General features: G+C 45.0%; 1 protein-coding gene across 1 annotated transcript in view; it reads right to left on the bottom strand.

Annotated features, from left to right (window-relative positions):
• The window catches only part of LOC133162363 (calmodulin-binding transcription activator 1-like), a 50,275-nt gene that overhangs the window by 16,040 nt on the left and 14,730 nt on the right, over nucleotides 1-19,505 (bottom strand). Inside the window, exons 4-6 of the mRNA XM_061291501.1 lie at nucleotides 7,167-7,234; nucleotides 3,087-3,222; nucleotides 1,544-1,615 (exon numbers count right to left, since the gene is read on the bottom strand). Coding sequence (XP_061147485.1) covers nucleotides 1,544-1,615; nucleotides 3,087-3,222; nucleotides 7,167-7,234 — 276 coding nt within the window. The remainder of the gene's footprint in view (nucleotides 1-1,543; nucleotides 1,616-3,086; nucleotides 3,223-7,166; nucleotides 7,235-19,505) is intronic.

Raw genomic sequence — 19,505 nt, 5'->3', positions numbered from 1 at the left:
AAAAGAGTACATTGATGCAGTGTATTTGCAGAAGGAGAAGGAAAGGACACGGAAAGCAGAGGAGTATGCGGAGGTCAGGAAGGAGGTCGGGTATAGCGTGTCAGACAAGATTCTCTCACCTGCCTATAAAACATTTAACAGCTCAAGCCCAGTCACTGCTCTCGCTTGCATTGCAGGGCCAGCAGAAACGTCCGTCCGCACGTGTGTTGGTGTGCGTGCGATTTAGAGAGTGAATTAACGAATGAACAGGTCAGCACGGTGCTCGCCGTACTGTAGCCCACCGGCAGACCTATGGAATTGATATCCCATGAATGATTCAACAAGTGTGTATGTGGCTGGACAGCGGAGAGAGCGAGAGAGAAAGAGAGAGCGAGAGAGAGAGGCTCCTCTTGATAAAAGATTCAGTAGACGGACTCAGGTGAGGGGGAGGGCGTGCTGAGGTGGAACAAGAAAATGGCACAGTGGGCTGCTGCAGCACCACACTGTGCAATGCAACAGAACAGACAGGCTCATTTATGATCATATTCACTGATGTGATGTGATATATGTGCAAAGAGCAGAAAATGGCACATTACTGAGGGAGGAAGCAGAAGTTCCCCTGCCAAATTTTCAACTCTGAGAGTCACAAGGGAGTCAAGCGCGCTGAAAAATGAAATATATTTGATAGGGGGCAAATTCAATTTACACCATGTGGCGACAACGTCCTTGTAAAATTCATGTGACAAATTATGCACGACCTATTGGCAAGGAATGCATGAATATGGATTAGATTTCCATATTTTAAATGAATATCGCTGGGCATCCAATATTTTCTTGGAAACGAAGGGAATGTTTAAGATTCAACATGTAGGTCTGGAGATGATGAAGTTCTGGTTACCCGCTCTTGCATGGCCAATCAAGGGCGGCATGCGTGTGTGTGTTTTTTTTCCACATGAGCCGGAGGGGGCGGGGGTGAGCTTAAAAAATCTATATGTGTGAAATGTGTGTGTGCATGTTGTACGCCGCTCCAGGGTGTTTTCCTGGGGAGGACCACATGGAGAGAGAAGTGCCTTAAGACCTTGATAGGTTGTGCAAGTGAGGAAAAGCGTGAAAAGTTCAGGCGGGGGAAAAAAAAGTTTCCTCAGCAAAGCGTGTTCACCAGATATATCCTGAGTGGAACGATAAAGCCAGCAATGGCGTCCACTTTTATTATCACCCGACTTTTTAGTACAGTCTGCCTCATTAAATTTTGAAGAGGAGGATGTTTATCAATGCTTTATGTTGGAGGTTAGTGTGCTGTTTTGAAAATGTAATGGACAATTTAAGAGATTAAACATGTGGTGCGTAAAATTAACAATATACTATCCAGTTTCTGGTAGTTTAGCCCTGTTTAGAGTTGTGAATTAACATAACATGCTTGAAGAAGAAATCCGTGTCGAGCCGGAGCGACGTGGCCGTAAACAGCTTCAACGTGTCACGATGGCTCTATATAATTTATCCTTCCCTGTTATACAGTCGTCTTGATTGAATGTTGAGAAGCTGGGAAAGGGGGCGGGTGGCTTACCTGCAGCAGCCAATAGCATCTACGGTGGAAGGTGGGGATGATGGAGGAGTGGACGTAGCAGCCATACAGACACTAGAGAGAGGAGAGGGGATTTCGGTGGTGGGGGGGGGGGGGGGGGGGAGTGGGACACAAGGAGAGGATGGAGGTGAGGACAGCAAAGGAGAGAACAGCAAAGGAGAACTCAGGTTATAGCCACTCAGGTCGTATTCATTTAGGAGCTAAACATGCCGATGTACGTATTTTGGAAAAAGGTCCTTGGTTAGATGTTGTCGACTTGTAAAATATCAATAATTGGCACCGGGGTATGAATATCGATCAATAGGCTGAACCTGCTCTGGCTCCTGCGGGATTTCCCTGTGGAAGGTCGAAACGGTCTCCCATCAAGGTCATCACATCGTTAAGACACAATTGTACAGACAGCGGCGGCGAATACTTGACATGCAGGATGTATAATAGCAACACGAAAAGTCGCTTCTGTTTGCTGTCTCATTCGCACTCTCATTTTCTTGCCATTTTGCCTCTTCAGAGAAAAAGCCCGCAAGCTATCCAAAGTGTGTTTGGCCAAAGGCAGAGTGCATTTCCATATATTTCCATCTGATATGAGGAGGCTCTCAATCCAGGGGTTGTGTTTTTCCTGTCTCTCACTGTCCTCCTCCTCTCCCACCGCCGCTCCGCCATTCCTGCCCCCTGCACGACACAATGCTTTCTTGCTTGAGGGGGTCCCGGGAAGAGGTGACACAAACAATTACTGAGCAACTACCGGGGAGAGAAACACTTGCCTTTGGATGTGTTTGTGCGTGTGTGTGTATGTCTGTGTGTGTTTGTGCACGGCAACAGAAAAATGCATGTCAGATGATTGTCAGTGCGAGTGTGGGGTTGTAAATAATAGAGGTGCAGATGGGAAGAGTTGATCTCAATTATTCCCTTTGCCTATGTCTGCTTTTCATTTATGCACAACTAGTGAGCCTTCCACGAGCGCCGCCTCGCCGTCGCATCTTTGCTTTCCAGTCTCCCTCCGTCTTTCTCTTCCTGACACATGCACGCTCGCTGCTCTCACCTCTTGGTACATTCCTGCTGAATAATCAATTTCGGAGCTGGCCGATGTGACTCAAACGCACGCGCACACACACAGGCACGCACAGACGCTGCCTTGAGACTGGATCGATACCCCTCTCTGTTCTGCTGAAGAAGGCATTGACATCATTCCTGGCTGCTGGCCAAACACACTCTTATCCTTCAGAAAAGAGAGAGCCAAGGGGAAGGGAGACAGGGACAGGAGCAGGAGCAGGAGCAGGAGCAGGGAGAGCGCAGAGGAGTGACAGCTCTCACACAAACACACTTAGGCGCACGTACACAGGTATATCGCTCTTAGCCCTGTAGCTCCAGCATGTGTGTGTGTGTGTTTGTGTGTGCCCTTGCGTTCCACGCAGGTGTCTACAAGGAGTGAAGGAGTGACTAACATTATGGATTGGATTGGCGGCGAAGCACAACTCAGCACAAAAAGAGATCACAGACTTGTTTCTTCTTCACGGCAGCCTCTCACCTCCACACCCTGCACTTTGAGCTTCATGTGATCCTCCCGGGTGGTCTTCCCATCTTTCCTTTTCTTCCAGCAGTAGCCATCTTTCCTGTACTTGACCTTCTTGCGGTTGTAAAGGATCATGGAGCCATTTTGAGGCCTGTTAGGAGGGAAGAGTAAAATGTGTCAACGAAGGGCGCGCTGTGAGAATTAGTATGACACGGGAGAATAAATATTGTGTAACGTGGTGATGTCATTGATAATGTCAGCGTTTCATTGCTCAGTGAGATGGAAATCTCCCAGTGTTATTGGCAAAGAATGTCAAGGTTAAACTCCCAAATTCAACACACGCACGCACGCACACACGCACGCACACACGCACACACACAGACGTGTATATTTAAGTAGGTCCATCCATTAACACAGCACAAGCATTAGCGTCTGAGTACAGGCTCGATACATACAATTCAAGGTGCAATGATTAATTGATTAGCAGTAAATCTATTGTCAAATTATAAATGATTATTTTTGATAATCGATGAATCATTTGGATACCCTTTTGTAATTTTATTTAAAATCGTCCTAATGCTCACAATCTCATCTTCTCATCTCAGTCTTCCATGAAAGTGGACTGATTACGCTGGCTAACAATATTTATTCATTTATTTTATTTTGTTTTCTGGGTAATTTAGTGTGCTGAGTCAGAAAATGCCATCCGTTGATGTGAATTTGCTTCACATTTTAAGATATAAATATTTTTGACAACTAATGGACTGATTCATGTGTTTTGATGTTTACAATGAAAATCAAACAATACTGTACAGACATGCTTGAAAAGACAAATAGAGCCTAATCAAAGGTGCAGCATCAAGTGGTGGAACAACCACCAGCGCGTTTCACATCAGCCTCACTGTCCTCATCCCATTGTGTTGAAAGCAATCGCCTCCGTTCCACTGACCTCGCCATGCATTTCATTATTTTAATGGGGTAATCGCATCAGTTGTACAAACGCGCAGTGTCAGGCTTCTGCATGTTCTGTCTGGAAGGCACAAGTTATGCCTTTGCCACTTCACAATGAATGCAGTGTGCAAGTGGCTAGGCTTGCCATCGCCACTATGACTAATAAGAAGATACGTCATATATGAGTTACAGTATGCAGTGGCGGGTCCTGAAATGAAAAACAAAAAAGGTAAAATTACTCTCTTCTATTTTGTCAAATGGTTGCACAGAATAAAATATTATAGATCCAGATACATTTTGACGTACTAGATGTGTAGTCTACTTAACAAAATGCATCTGTTTGTACGACCCACTTGATGAAAAAAAATTTAGTACACGCCATTTTTCTTTCACTGAGCACTCGGCACCTAGAATTTCATGTGTCATGACCATTGTTATATCATTGACTAACAAAACCCAACTAATAATAATAATAATAATAATAATAATAATAATAATAATAATAATAATAATAATAATAATAATAATAATAATAATAATAATAATAACTTCATATATATAATCTATAATATATGTTTAAAAAAAAACACAGCACACAACTGCGCCACGTACATCATTTGGAGCATTATTGGTTAGTGCCACATACACACAACTGAAATCTGAAAAAAATCTACCCTCCATATGTGCATACAGAGCAGCCAAGAGAAATGCTAATGGGGTGAGGAAATTAGACTTTTGGGAATTAATTTATACAACTTAATGCAATATTCATATTCGAATTTAGATTGATGGCCCATCACAGAGAACACGGTAGTGACACAATCGGGACCCTGACTGATCACGTGCTAGAAATCAAGCCATCACTTCTATTCGAATCTTAATTCTTCATCTTACTGCTTAACCCCAACCCCATCAAACACCATGGTTGTCAAACAAACGGAATTTCAAATGAGTTTTTCCAGTCAAGTGCTCGAATGTCCTTTAACGTACACGCCTACGCACACGCACGGAGGCCAGGTGAGCATATGCGTGAGAAGACAGAGCCGCAATAGCAATGTCACAGATGGCGGGACCTACAAGCATGTGTTCTCGGCGCTCAATGTCAAATCTGCTGCCCGGCGATCAATCATTCTTCTATAACGTTAAGGACAAGTGTATGTGTTCACTGCATGTGTGTTGGGGGGGGGGGGGGGGGCGTTGTTGTGGAAAATGCATCTTTGCCTTATCTCATGACAACAGAGACAATCAATAAACTAACAGATACTCACAAGTGCGCGTGCACAAACACACACAGTCTTTATCCCTCTTATCAGACCATCTCTTTATTTTGTCTTGACTGCGTCCCTCCGTTCTCATGGCCTTCCTTTCATTCTCATCTTCTGGTCTCGTGCATTGCCTTCACTACGCCGCTCTCGCCTCCAGTTTGACGTGGGCACATATGGACTGGGATGATTGCAATTTACGCTGCGCACAGTGTGTAGTGAAATTGAATTTGCTTTGAACTGATTTTCTTTGACACCGCAAATCTGTTCTGTTTTTAGGGGTGGTGGTGATGGTGGTAGGGGGGGGGGCTGCCAGCTTGGAAGGCGAGCGGAGACCCCCACCTTCCTATCAAAGATGAGTTTAGTCTGTCTCTTGCCGTGTGAGTCATCTGAGGGCTGCTGATTCTAATTATGTTATGGAGACGATGGATGAGATCAGATGTGTGTGCGTTTCACGTTGGCGTACGTGCGTGAGGATGGTGCCCGTGCTCCTTGAAAAGCCTCCGATTCAAGCAGACATAAATGCTATTGATTGTAACTGGCCTGTGATGTGTGGGATATAAAAAGCTTTTCCACCGTTCCACGGTGTAGCAGAGCGAAAACAGAGAAGGCAAGGGGAGAAGAGCGGAAAAAGAGAAGGCAAAGATAAAGAGACAGAGTGGGCTATTGAGTGTGTCCGGTAAAGGGAGGAGAGAAGGAGGCGAGAAGACGAGAGACGAGCGAGACGGGGGCAACAGTCGTTACTCTAAACTGGGATTCCAGCGAGAGGACAAATGAAGGTCGTTGATTGTTGTCTTAGCGGTGGCGGCAATGCGGATACAAACACACGCAGAGCGGCGCGGGCGCAAAAATGTCACCGTCTCCTTTTGCTGAGCTCCTTTTCCATCTGATGGGATTACGTGTAATCTGTTCTAATCGTGCCTGATGTCATGTATAAATGGGATTATATCTAACTGCTGCTCAATAACAGCAATACGACTGCTGCTGCTGCTGTGGCTGCTGGGAAGCCGAGGCGATACGGCAGCGCAAGCAATCAATGAGAAATCCATCCGCAACATAAACTGTGCTGCTGGCCTCAGGCTGCTCCTGAGAAGAGTCCTTCAGCTCGCACAATGGGAGCACAGAGGTATCACCTCAGGCGCTCAGCGGCATCGGTAATCACAAATGCGGCCAGGAGGTGACCGCTGCACTTACTTGACTTTTTCGCGACTTTTTCTTCTCTCCCATCATGCCCTTGCTATGTTTTAATGTCATTGATAGAGACCAGTGGTGGGAAGTAGCAAAATCATTTAAGCTTGGATGCTCACAATCATACTCATCCACCATGTTGTCATTTTAAGGACTTATCTAAATTGTCATCTTAAGGAAACATCAACCTGGCGAATCCTTATTCAGATGCTCTTTTTTCCCCATCGCCATACTCGAGGAAATGAGCAAAGAAGGGTTCAGTGGGAACGATGAATATTTAGTTCTTGCATGTAAATTCACATGCATGAACGCAGACGCACGCACGCGCATTCGCGTGCATGAACGCAGACACGCACGCACACAACACACACACCCACGTGCATCCCTTGAACCCCTCATTCCCCCTTATGTCTGAATTATACATCAGTTAGCCTAATACATTTACATTCATTAATACTCCATTTCCAGCTGACTAGGTGCTTTGCAGTCCGACCGTGTACGAGAGCCTTCTGTACATGTAGAGCAGCCCATCAGGAGGATTCTTTGGAGAAACACACACTTGCAGTGTTTTAATCAAACAGTCGCTCAGTCATAGGGATTAAAACAACATGAGTCACCCGCTGACAGAGTCACCCTTCGTGTGCATGTGTGCGTGTGCATGTGTGTGTGGGGAGACTGTCTTCTCTATCCTCACCTGGTCTTTGGCGATGTCGTCAGCCACTCATCATGTTTCTCGAAAGTGATGAGATACGCAGCAATCTCCTGGTGAGACAAAGGCAAGACAGAAAGGTTACTGTATATATTTTTTTTGTGTGTGTGTGTGTGTCACAGGGAGATAAACCATAACAGGTATTTCCAGATGACCTGCTGATGCCCACAGAGGGTGTGCATGTGTGTGTGCGTCGGATTATATCGGATTGCTACGGTGAAGTCGAGGCGCTTGATTGGTCACAGAGCAGCCAGTCAGGAGACAGACATTGAGCACAAACCCTCAGGGTTAGCAACCAATCACAGCAGCAGACTCACTGATGCCTGCCTCCACTGGTGAGGAAAGGCCAACAACACGTACACACACATACACAATAGCTGAGTGAGTGCGTTAATAGGAAAAGTTTCCTTGTTCTTTGCAGTTTGGCAGCTTTGCGCCAGATAAAGTCCGCTCATAACTTGATTCCTAATTCCTCCGGCTCTCCTTTCATCTCCTCGGCCGTCCTATTCGTACTGTTTCTTTTTCCAGGGGTAAAGCTCAGCAAGGAAAAATAAAGCAGTCATACAGGTGTATTTTAGCGAGAGTAAGGAAAAAAAAAAATGGCTCACACAGAGAAATAACAATGCCTTTTCCCTTCACCGAGGAAAGTCTCTGCTCCTTTTAACGCTATTGTCTCTTTCCCTGTCTGTGAATTCCTTCTCACACACACTTGTTGTGCAGGCCTATGAAATGTAAATTGTCCTCTTAAGGCAATCAGTGTTTGAAATGTGGCGCAAAGCAATAGTGAAGAAGACATCAACAATTCAGCCCTTCTTCATCTGCCCCCTCAGATCATCTATCTTTCCTCCAGACCTCCTCTTCCACTTTCCCTTGTACTTGCGTGAGTGCATGTGTGCGTTTTGCTGTTATTTGTCCCTGTTTGGCACGAGAGCACTCTAGCTCCAAGCTGACCAGATGAGATGGAGGGGGGGGGGGGGGGGGGGGGGGTTCAGGTGGAGCGTGCTGCCACTTAACTGTATTGTTTTTAGAATCCTCCATTCTCTTACCATGTCCCAACCCCCACTGCCTCAACCCATGCATGTGTGTGCATGTACGTATGAGGGCCAGGCTGCCATCACACCGTTAATTATTATGACCATCAATCTGCCAACTGTTAATGTCTGTCTCTCTGAGCGAGAGAAAATTGCACAGGGTCGAGTCTAGGTTGAAAAGGCGCATCCCAACGCTCCCGTTCACATTTTCACCCTTTGCAAGGCATGCACACACTGGCATACAAAGAGCAGCTCATTCATTTATGCATCTATTCATTAGTGGTGACAAGCAGCCACCTCTCCTCCTCCCAAGCCACTCTGCAGCAAGTCAATATGTTATACGGCCTCCACAGCTCCGGCCAGGCGCTGGGGGCTCCCCGAGTGACTGTCAGCCGGCGGGAGGAGAGAGGTGGGAAGAGCGGAGACAAGGGGCTGGCTGGGAGAGACAGAAGGATGGGAGGATTACGAAGGAGGGAGAGAGACTTGCAATTAAAGGCCCGCCCCATAAGAGCCATTAAAAAGCCCGAAACAGAGGAGTCAGCTGAAATGCCAGCCCCACACATGCACACACACACGCACGCATACACAAACGCTGCTCTCCTTCACCGCGCAAACACACACACACGCACACACACAAGCTCCACGCCCAGAGTGACACAAGTGAGACTTGAAGGTCGATCCTCCGGAAGTCACCGTTATTGTCCCGACAGACAGCCAGTGAAAGAACGCGGTGAGCGTGCCTAGCGACACACTGACCCGTCAGGAATACTCAGGAAGTGTGTGTGTGCGTGTATGTGTTGCCTGTGCCAGACTCAGGGACAGAGAGGATCTTTCTCCGGGGATCTACTCTATAAACCTAGTTATTCTGCATGTCTATGTCAATCTACACAATAATGCATTCCAGCAGGCCCGGCACATGCTACCTCGCCCCGCCCCGCCCCGTCGTACTTTGATGTGTCGCTAGGAGATTGACTGGGAGAGACTGGTCGAGAGAGCTACTTAAGCAATACTGTAGCTAACAAAGTTGGGATCATGAGTGGGAAGCCAGACTGCGAGCGATGCAAGTGGGGAAATCAGCCACCCACTCAGGTCTCGAAGAGGCCATCTCCCTCCAAGAAATGGATGGCATGTACAAAAAAAAGTCCTTGCATTTGCACGCATGCAAAAGACACACAGGCAACCTCCACACACACCCGGGCCCGGAGCATATTTCCCCGGGAGGAACGAGGGGGCGGCTTGGTTGGTCGCCCACACTGCAACAGACTTATGCGGCAGCGTTACCGGGGGGGATTCCGTTTAAGGGTCTGGCCACAGGCGAGTGTCTTGTGTGAGCGTGTGTGTGTGTTTTGAAGTCTAATGACGAGCATCACCCTGGCAGATATCAGGGGAAAACAGAGTTGTCTGTAAACTGGAACTGTCACATCCATTCCATAGCAGCAGCTCAAACGAAGGCTGACGCTCCTTCTCGCCACACACATTATTTGGCATTGAAGTGTTTATTTTATGGAGATGGGAGGCAGCACCTTGAGGTTTGCTTTTAAGTACACCCAGAGTCCATTTTTGCCTTTGTCTTGTTTACACATATAGAGCAAAGAAGTGCAGTAGCATTAGCCCGTGGAGGTTTGCTGATGTTCCTGGTATTTGTACTCAACACCACCACCACTGCTGAGCACTTGCAGATAAACTTTGAAAATATCTGACAGGGATTGCCGTAGTGTCCCCCCCCCTGCCCCCCCCCCCAAAAAATTTTTCCAATTCAGACTTGTTCAGCAATTTGCTGATCTGCAGATTTCACACTCTGCTTTGATATGCAAAAACACACATTGACAGACGGATTGACGATATATGATCGATAATCCATTGAAAATCAGCCAAATAAAGAAGACAGGGGATTACTGTCACATGTACAAAACAGCCAATACTTGCCAGAAATCCCTGCAGTTCCTTCAGTGTTGCTGTCAGCCTCTTGGCAGCCTTCCAAACTATTTTGGGTTTTTTCATACATTTTTCAGAGGCATGTCCACTTCTTGGTAATGTCACTAAATTTTCTCTTATCGAAAATGACCGTCCTCAGTGTTTCATGGTATATTCAATGCCTGGGGAATTCTTTGTACCCTTATCCAGTGATGTCTTCACAATACAATATGATGCTGGACAAGCATTGTCAGGAAAAGCACAAATGTCAGGAAAATCATTCTTGGCTGGTTTTCTTTTCTTTTTTCTTTTTTCTTTTTTTTGTGGTAACATTTTTCATTTGCCTGATGAGACCAGCTTTATCTGAAGAGGACGTGCACACATTGTCTCAGTTCCCCTTCCGAAAAGAAAAAAGAAAAGGAGTAAATGATTGATAGTGGTATGAAAAAGAAACATTTTTGTTCTGGTATTTTTTGTTATTTCCAAAACCCTAGATATTGAGTGACTTTTTTAGAACCACTCACGTACTAATTCTCATGCGACCTTGAAACTCACCAATGGCAACGGCTTTTTTTTCTCCCTAAAAGCTCACAACTCAGGACTGCGTTATAAGACCTAGAACTAAACAGTCCAAGTTATGTTCCACTTCCCGCTGACGTTAATGATTCTATGTTGGTTGTAAACCAGCCCAATAATGTCTTGTTTGCACTCTATTCCTCTGGCGTGGTTAATTAATATGTGAAGCTCTTAAACAGAAAGATAGGCAGACATTGAATTACGACATGGATCATTTTGTTCTGTTCTCGCCGCACAATTAAAATTTCATCAAGGCTATTGTACACCGGAGCAATAATGTGTAGTTTGTATTATATTCCCAAACTGCCGTCCTCGCCACTGTTTGTTAGTTTCAACAGCCTCTATATTACCTCCACTGGCTAATACAGCTGCTTAATGCTGTTTCCATAACAACTGTTGCAAAGCCCCTGATCAGAATTCCTCTCAAGCTTTCCTTGTGTTTATCATATAAACACCTAATCAGGGACTGGGCAGCATGCACGCACGCACGCACACACACACACACACACACACACGCGTGCATAGTCATGCACTCGTTGTATACACAAGCGGACAAACTGTCTGCGTGTTAACCCCCAGGCCTCATTTTGATTTTTCTTCTTTCAGCTTCTTTGTAGCTGGTTTTTTTTTTCCGCATCATTCATTTTGAAGATGTACTTTTAATTTGTTTTTGCTTCTACTACTGCATATATTTATTAGTTCTTGTCGTGAATAAAAAAAAGGTTAATTTGAATTTGTTTGCACAAGGCAGGCTGTGAACCAACCTGAAAAATTAACATCCTATATATTATCACCCATTTTCTTACAGTACTAATGGTAAAGTCTTTCTATAGCCAGCAGCGAGAGTTTCCTCTTCTTAAATTAAAATTTAATTTTTCTCCATGGTCAGCAGCGGGTATCTCCACTTCTTAAAATCAAAATTGCATCATTAATTTGCTTCTTTGTTGTGCAATAAGCCATTAAATGTTTCTTTTGGAAACTAAGAATACAACATGAAATCGGTCCCTGGTTCAAAATGTAATGAATGATGTAATCGAAAGCAGCATTTCCAAGTGGTAGATCCCAGAATGAACCTTTGTAACGCACACGCTACGATTGCAACTCAATAAACAAAAGGGGCCACAACGGGGCTCAAAATATACAATCTGACGTAAGCATTATATTTTGATATGATTGGAAATTCTCAAATCAAACCCAAATCCACACTCTACATTTGCATTGACGGAGCCCAAAAAAATAAATAAAGCAGATAAGGTTAAAAGTTGCCTGTGTTGACACGCTTTGGAATGCAGCATGCGGACACCTTCGCCATTTAGCGTTTTCCAGTCACTGGAGGATGAAACGTGACCTTCAGCTGGGGCTCACCCCTGTCACCCGCTTGGCGGGAGTCACGCGCATCACATTCATCATGCCGCAAGAGACATGAATATATACACAACACCGTGAGCGTGTCATAACTAATGCATGCTGGGATACACAGGTCTTCGGCAACGTACGCGCACGGGAGGTCTCGGAAGAATCCACGCCATGGCTTCTGTCCGCCCAAGTGACAGCTTTATGGTGACATTGTCACTCTTCCCTTCTCCGGCTCTCCTTCTGTCCAGACCTTTCACCCGTCCCACTGTCCCGTTTGCCTTTCATCACCCCACGGTGAAGTTTGCTGCACTCACTCTCTGCACAGAAAGTAGCTCCAACTTTTTGAGCAGAGACCTAAGCGCGCAGGAGAGGCCGCCCTAATCTACCCGGGGAACATCAATCAAGATTCTCTTACGCAGCTTCTCTCTCCTCATCCTTCTATCCAGTATTTGCATTTGAGGAGAACAACCTCCCCATCTCTCCCCGCAGTGGGGGATGAACACATCAAAGACGGCAACAGGTGTGTGGTGTCAAACACAATGCCAGGACCCCTGCTGTGCCGGGGGGCATCTTGAATAAAGACTGTCAGACTCCTCAAAATTTCCTCACTAAGTCAAGCAGGAGAGTGCGGGCACAGTCAGACACGTAGGTTTGAAAGTCAAAAATGATGGATGGCTGTTTGGCAGCGGGAGGCGGTTGCGGCGAAGGGCTTTGGATGAAAAGGTCTCCAGCGGTTCTGTTAACCCCCCAGACGCGTCATCTCAGGGTGAGGCCCTCTGAGGCGGTTGCCGGTGCCGACGCTATTGTTATCCGGCGCGCTTGGGAGAATGAATGAAAAAAAAATAGGGTGGCACACGCTCTCATTGGCATAAATAGTTGTTTACAAGACACAAATTGGCACCCTGTCAGTCAGTCTCTGGCTTCCTCTCTCTCCTCTAACCCTTTGACTGTGTTTCCCTTTCTGTTTGTCTCTCCCGTCCTGGCTGTGTGCTGCTGAGCGTAATTCAACCCTCTCTCATTACCATATTCTAATTACATTCGTTAAGGGGAGCATTTGGGAGTTTAATGAATACATTTGAAAGATGGCTCGCTGCTGTGATCCTTGGGTTTGTCCGCTCGACCGGCTTCCTATAGATGCGCGCTCACCTGGGCGAAAGCGTAAAACGTACAACCGACCGACCGACCGCCGGAGCTCACGTGGCGGCCGGCGTCGGGCTGCTCAAAAATCAATGCCGCTCCTCTCTGACAAATAAAGATTTCATGTCGTTTGTGTGTTGTTGTGTGGGGAAAAACTTGCCTCGCCCCCATGCTGAAGCTATGCATATTTAATTATCCTCAGGCCTCAAAAACAAACTAGGAAAGACAAGCGGTATTATACAGATATACAGTACGAGTACCTCGAGTTTATCTCCTCTTCTTCCAACAAGCCGGGCGGCTGCACGCAGCGAGCGTGGCGGGAGGGGTAAAAGCAATCATAAGGAAAAGCTAACATTGCAGGTTATCAAGCTAGTTCTGCCGACTGACTCGTACTCGGCGCGGTGCGTCTTTGCCAAGGACGAATCCTTGTGCTTGAACTGAATAGAGCGTTACTATGCCCCCCCCCCCCCCCCCGCGCTCATCCTTTCACTCCACTGAAAAACGCGATAAACCTTTCACACTTCCAATTCTGATGATTTCCAGCTTGTGGAATCGCTGTCACTTTTATATCAGCAATAACACTTTATGACGGTAATGTTTATCACTGTCTAAATACATCATTTTTTAATCCCGGAATACTAATTTGCTCGACTTGTTGACTTTCACCACAAATCAGGAGTCAGCACAATCTGTGCATTGTTTGATGTTTGTTTGGATGAAAGCGGCCCCCCCCCGAATGACAAGTTGTAATGATCCCACTGCGGACAAATGCATACGCAGTCAGAAATGATGATGTTCTACAAACATATGCAAGGGCATAAATACTTGGAAATGTAAAGTACACATCTGAAAGGACTCCTCTCAGCTGCAAGAGCGGTCGCTGCATGCACGGTGATGATGCACTGCACAAAGTAGAGCCCGGTGTCATCACCCTCTCTTAAAGTACTGTGATTCATGCAGTGGGTGTCAAAGTGTGCTAGCTATCTTTAAACATGATGTAAGATACACGTATATAAATAAAGAATTGGCAGCTTGTGTAAAGAAAGCAACACTGGCTGTCAGACAGGAGGAGTGGGCTTCTTACTGTATTGTCGCCGTCACGACCTTTGTTTGCTTAAATCCACTTCTTTTCTTTTCATCCATTAAATGAAATTCATAGTTGTTACACAGCCGGATAATAATTGCTCTAATTTAATGCAGTTTTAGAGACTAAAAAGGAGTCGGACATCAGTTATATCCTGCCGGGGTAACTTTCCGCCTCGTAGGAACCGCAATGGTGTGTGGCTTTTGAATTCCGCTTGCACGTTGAGAGCGGCCGTTTAACACTAATATTGACGCCGCTCTTGCCTATTGGACAATGTTAAGACTTTGGAGCTACAAAATCCACAACATATAGCATAGCGCTGATGCTGCCAACTGGCCGCAGTGATATGCAGCCCTGCCACTTTATAATTGTAGTGCCTCTTTCCTTTGAGCAAAACAAAGATTTTGTGGGCAAACTATTTACCCGTCAAAGACAGGAATGAATCACTTCCCTGTCATTTTGGCCAAGATACAAATTAGATGCTCTCATTTGGAAATGTGTTTATCAATCTCCCACCCACCTACCGCTTTATACGATACAGTCAAAATTTAAATATATGCACCACTCGTATGCAAATGCACCGTCGGTGTCATTCGGAAACTTCTTCTTCCTTAGAGAACAAGATGATGGATATTTTATTACAGCTGAGCTAGTCTTAGACTAATGACACTGCAGGAATACAATTCAGACCTGGTACACAGCTAATATCCAACAAGCACACATGCGTGCGTGCACACGCACACACACACACACACACTGTTTAATCCCTGAGGAATCAGTGAAATTTGATTACACTGACTGTTACAAACACCCTCGGTATGGGAGCAGACATTTCATACATCAGCATGAGGGAGGAGGAAGAGGGAGGACGAGGGAGGACAGAGATGGGCAGACTAAGAAATATGTGATACCAAGTAGAATGGCCATTTGATGGGAGAACACTCTGGACAAATACTGGGTGTCTCCTGAGTGGAAGCGTTCAGATATCGCCAGCAAAATTGAAAACGGCCACACTACACAAACACAATATTTCACCAGGCGAGTAAACATGGGAAACAATATATTTACAATCCATCTAAATATCGGCTCCATTCCTGGGATAGTGTTGGGAGAACGACTTAGTCACAGCAGCAGACGATACTCTCCACCTTACTGTGTGTTTAGTTTGGAAAACGGGATGTTGTTGTTGTTGTTTTTTTTTCTCCCTTTCATATCCAGCTGTCCTTCACTGTCCTTTAGCGGATACAGAGATCAGCAGATTACTGAAGGTGACAGCTCCATGCATGTGCCTCACGCCACAGTAAAGCAATGTCGGTTCGCTGTAAAAAAAAAAAAAAAAAAGGGAAAAAAAAGAAACACTAACACGTTGACGCATGTATAGATGGATGACAAACGAGGGTGGAAATGAGTTATGTCGCAACAAACAGCACCCAAGCGAGCCGTAGATATCATCCAAATATGTGAGCTGTATACTGATGACATCAGAACATTGATTGGATGCTGAGTAAGCTGTAATCTTTCATTGCTTTTCTGTCTTTGATCTCTCCTCTATTGAGTATTTTGGACCAAGACAAATAGTGCCTCATGCATCCCCAATGAGCTGCACCATGTGTGCTTTGCTTTAGTTCTAATTCTGAGAGCGATGGCGATGATATCACATGGGGTTCAACTCCAGATTTGAATAATAGTCCTGCTGCTCATTTTAAAAATGATGTTCAAGGTCACAGGGAATCTGGAGCCTATCCCAGCTGATTTAAGGTGAGAGGAAGGGTGCACACTGGACTCATCATTAGTCTTCGTGAACTAATAATAACAACAACAATTTTTCATATTTAATAATTGACACTGACCTGCACAGACTGTATTGATTTCATATGCTTTTGTTTGTATGGAGTCCATCTTTACAAACTACAGTTTTGTATTTTCAGATTCTCTGTAGTCATAAAAACAAACAGCTGTGGTTTTTATCCGTTCCCATTAAAATTAACTTGGAGTCGGACAACCACTAACATGCGCTAACACGCCTCAATTGAACTGACCAAACAAAAATGTCACCAAAAGTACATTATACTGAAATAATGACATTTCTGTCTCAATTTACTGTGCTTTGGGTCATCTGTGATTTACTTTTATCCATCACATCACACGCTGACCCTACCAATGAATGTAGAAAGTTATTAAAGTTGTAAAGTGTTCTGGACAAACTTGTACCCGAACCCACACACTGAGCAGGTACTCGGAATGAGAGCATAATGATGTCACGCACACATTTGAATGTTTTATCTGTCTCCCATGAATTAAATCTAATTTACACAGGACTTAGATAATACAGAGGTTGTATGTGGGGACATTACGGACACAAAACGTATTGTAGCCACTGAATAGTCTGACTTCTCATTACGGCACACTGCTGGACATTTTTTTTGTTTCGGTGGGTGGTTGGGCTCAGAGTCTAACAGGGACCTGAATCACAAAGTTGCACACACGCGCAGGTACACACAAGGTTCACGCACAACACCCACACACTCGCAGTCACACATTCCCACGGTTTAATATATCTCTGTGTCTCCAGTTAACAATATTTTGTGTCAAATTAAAGCAGGCAAGATAAATAGAGGGTCTGCGCCACATGGAGAAAATAGAGCAGGAGCAGAATGTGAGGGAGGGGAGGGGAGGGGAGAGGGGGGTACTGGTGAACGGTGAATCCCAGCCCCTCGTGGACTGCAGTGAGAACCGCTGAAACACGGATCCAAACAATCTGTGAAACCCCATTAACACATTTCCGTGAGCAGTCGCATTTAAGGCACGTGGGTTAATTACACATGCCGACAAGGAAATTGCACCTATGAATTTAATTAATCTAATGACTGTTTTTTTTTCTGTTGTTTTTTTGCATTGCAGCTGAATTTGGTTTCGGTTGCCAGTTGGGTCAGCAGGGCAGAGACGATGTTTCAAGTTGGAGGAGAAATAGAAAGTCAAAACAGATTCAAGCTGACGCCGGGTGTTAATTGGGCTATGTGTGACTCACACGCACAGCGAAAGAGCAAGAGAGAGAGAGAGCGAGAGAGAGAGAGAGAGAGAGAGAGAGAGAGAGAGAGAAGGAGATGGAGATGGAGATGGAGAGATAGAAACTAAGAAGAGTCAGAGAGCCTGGAGGACTAATTAGTGATTATAACTTGGCGCTCTCCAAACATAAAATATTTCTCAACCTAAAAGACAGAGGAATGATTAAAAATAAAAGAATTGGAATCAACATAAGGAGCTGGGGAACACACGACGGGTTTGTGCACAGGCTGTGTGTGCGCATGCGTGTGTGTATGTCAGTGTGTGAACTCACTTGAGCATGTGTGTTTGCATGTCAGTGTTTCGGCTTCTATGCCCTCTCATTAAATTGTGCTTTACTCTGGTAAACGGTAACAGCAGAGTTCTCAATGTCAACTGGAGAGGTTGGCGCTATGGGCACGCTCTGGGAAACACACACACATACGTGCACGCGCGCACACACACACACACGCACACACACACAAGCGTGTACTGACAGAAATACTATGAATCCTACCGGTGCATGAACAGCACATCCATTTTATTCTAAAAATGAACATTTCTGTAAGTTTCCAAAAAGCACGCTTCTTTTATCTCGGCTCCGACACGGCTGACAAAATGGAGTGTGTCAGCTTCTGGCGGCCTCGTGCCAGAGTGAGTCGGACATTAGCAAGTCTCGCATCAAAGTCATAAATCAAGGACACCCTTCAAAACAGCAGAGGCCCCGAAAACTGCTTGTCTGCTCCCCGATATCATTCTGACTTTCCATAATGGATCCGTAGCACTTTTCCACAGTCTGCTAGCTGACATTTAATACCATCCCTCAGGTGTAAATTATTTCCGAGACACATCTTCCGCCATGTCTTACCTATGTGAGGAGAATAGAACCTATCGCTGCAAATACACGACGGATTACAATAAATGCATATTTAATTTGCGGCATCGCTTTAATGGCTTACAAACAACGGTGATGACAAAAATTAAAATTAGCTACACGTGCAAACGCAGTTTTTGGCAGCAGACAAGGTTTATAAGATCAGAGCCTAGAGTGCACAGAGGCGCACACTACTTTTGTCCTTCATCAGCTGTTTTTCTTTTTTATGTGTCGTACATGTTCGGCATTACAATCACACTTCTTTACCAGATGTCTCTCTTATCACTTCGGATGTACTGCGCAATCATGGACTCCATTTGTGTCACACTTGCACCATCGATCACGCCATTAGCACAACTACACGCGCGCACGCACGCACACATGGTTGCCATAGCAACACACACAGTAAATGGGGCAGTCGTCTTAAATATATATGCTTTTTGATCTTCTTATTCAAGCTATCATGTCGGTGTCACCCATGGGACGAGATCCCTCCATTTGGTCACACCGAGACCAGCGTATCCATGGGAAATGTTCACCAATTAAACCATGAATATTTAATTTCAAGTCATTTACAGACAAATCATGCTAGTTTGTTTTTGCGGCCAGAGTTATGTAGTGACGTAAAAAATGTTGGCACGGTATGGATGTCATTTATGCTTCGCACTCCTCAGTGTCATTTTGACGGTCAGTTATCTTGAATCATTGTGTGTCCTCGCCTTTTGTTTAATCGCGGAAACACATTTTATTCATCCAGTATTTCTATTTATTTTAAAAGGTTAATAATTTAGTCAAGCGTTAAGTCATACAGTTTAACATTATTGAGCATATGTTCTAAGGCTATTATCCAATCATTCTATGATTATGATCCAAGAAGGGTATTATTGATGAAGATCACAGATCAAACGTTGGAGGAATAAATACACGAGGTCGGCTGATATAATTGAGTCACCAGCAGCTCATTCTCTATTTAATGTCGGTTGCCACACCAGCAAAGAGCCACGGTCAAGCACGGATCGTTTGCCTCGTTTGCCGCACAGAGATATCTCCACGCGTAATCTAAGTGTGCTGCATTTCAAGAGAATGAGAGAAGCCGCTTTGATTAGTGGGAGAAGGAGTTGGCTGTGTTCACACCCACAACGGCACAAACCTTTTTTTTTTTTTTTATGTGCCGGCTTGCTTGCGTGCGTCTGCAAAATTAGTAACACCCGGTCAGATTTACGCAGCTCGGCGAGCCGGACTTGCGGCAGTCACAAAAATAGAGCCTTAAAATATTGCCTGTAAATTTAATGGAGGGTTTAAAATTTTGA

This window comes from Syngnathus typhle, linkage group LG11, assembly GCF_033458585.1.
Source record: "Syngnathus typhle isolate RoL2023-S1 ecotype Sweden linkage group LG11, RoL_Styp_1.0, whole genome shotgun sequence".
In the NCBI taxonomy this organism is placed as follows: Eukaryota; Metazoa; Chordata; class Actinopteri; order Syngnathiformes; family Syngnathidae; genus Syngnathus; species Syngnathus typhle.
Note: the sequence above shows the minus strand (reverse complement) of the source record. Positions and strands in the feature narration are given on the sequence as shown.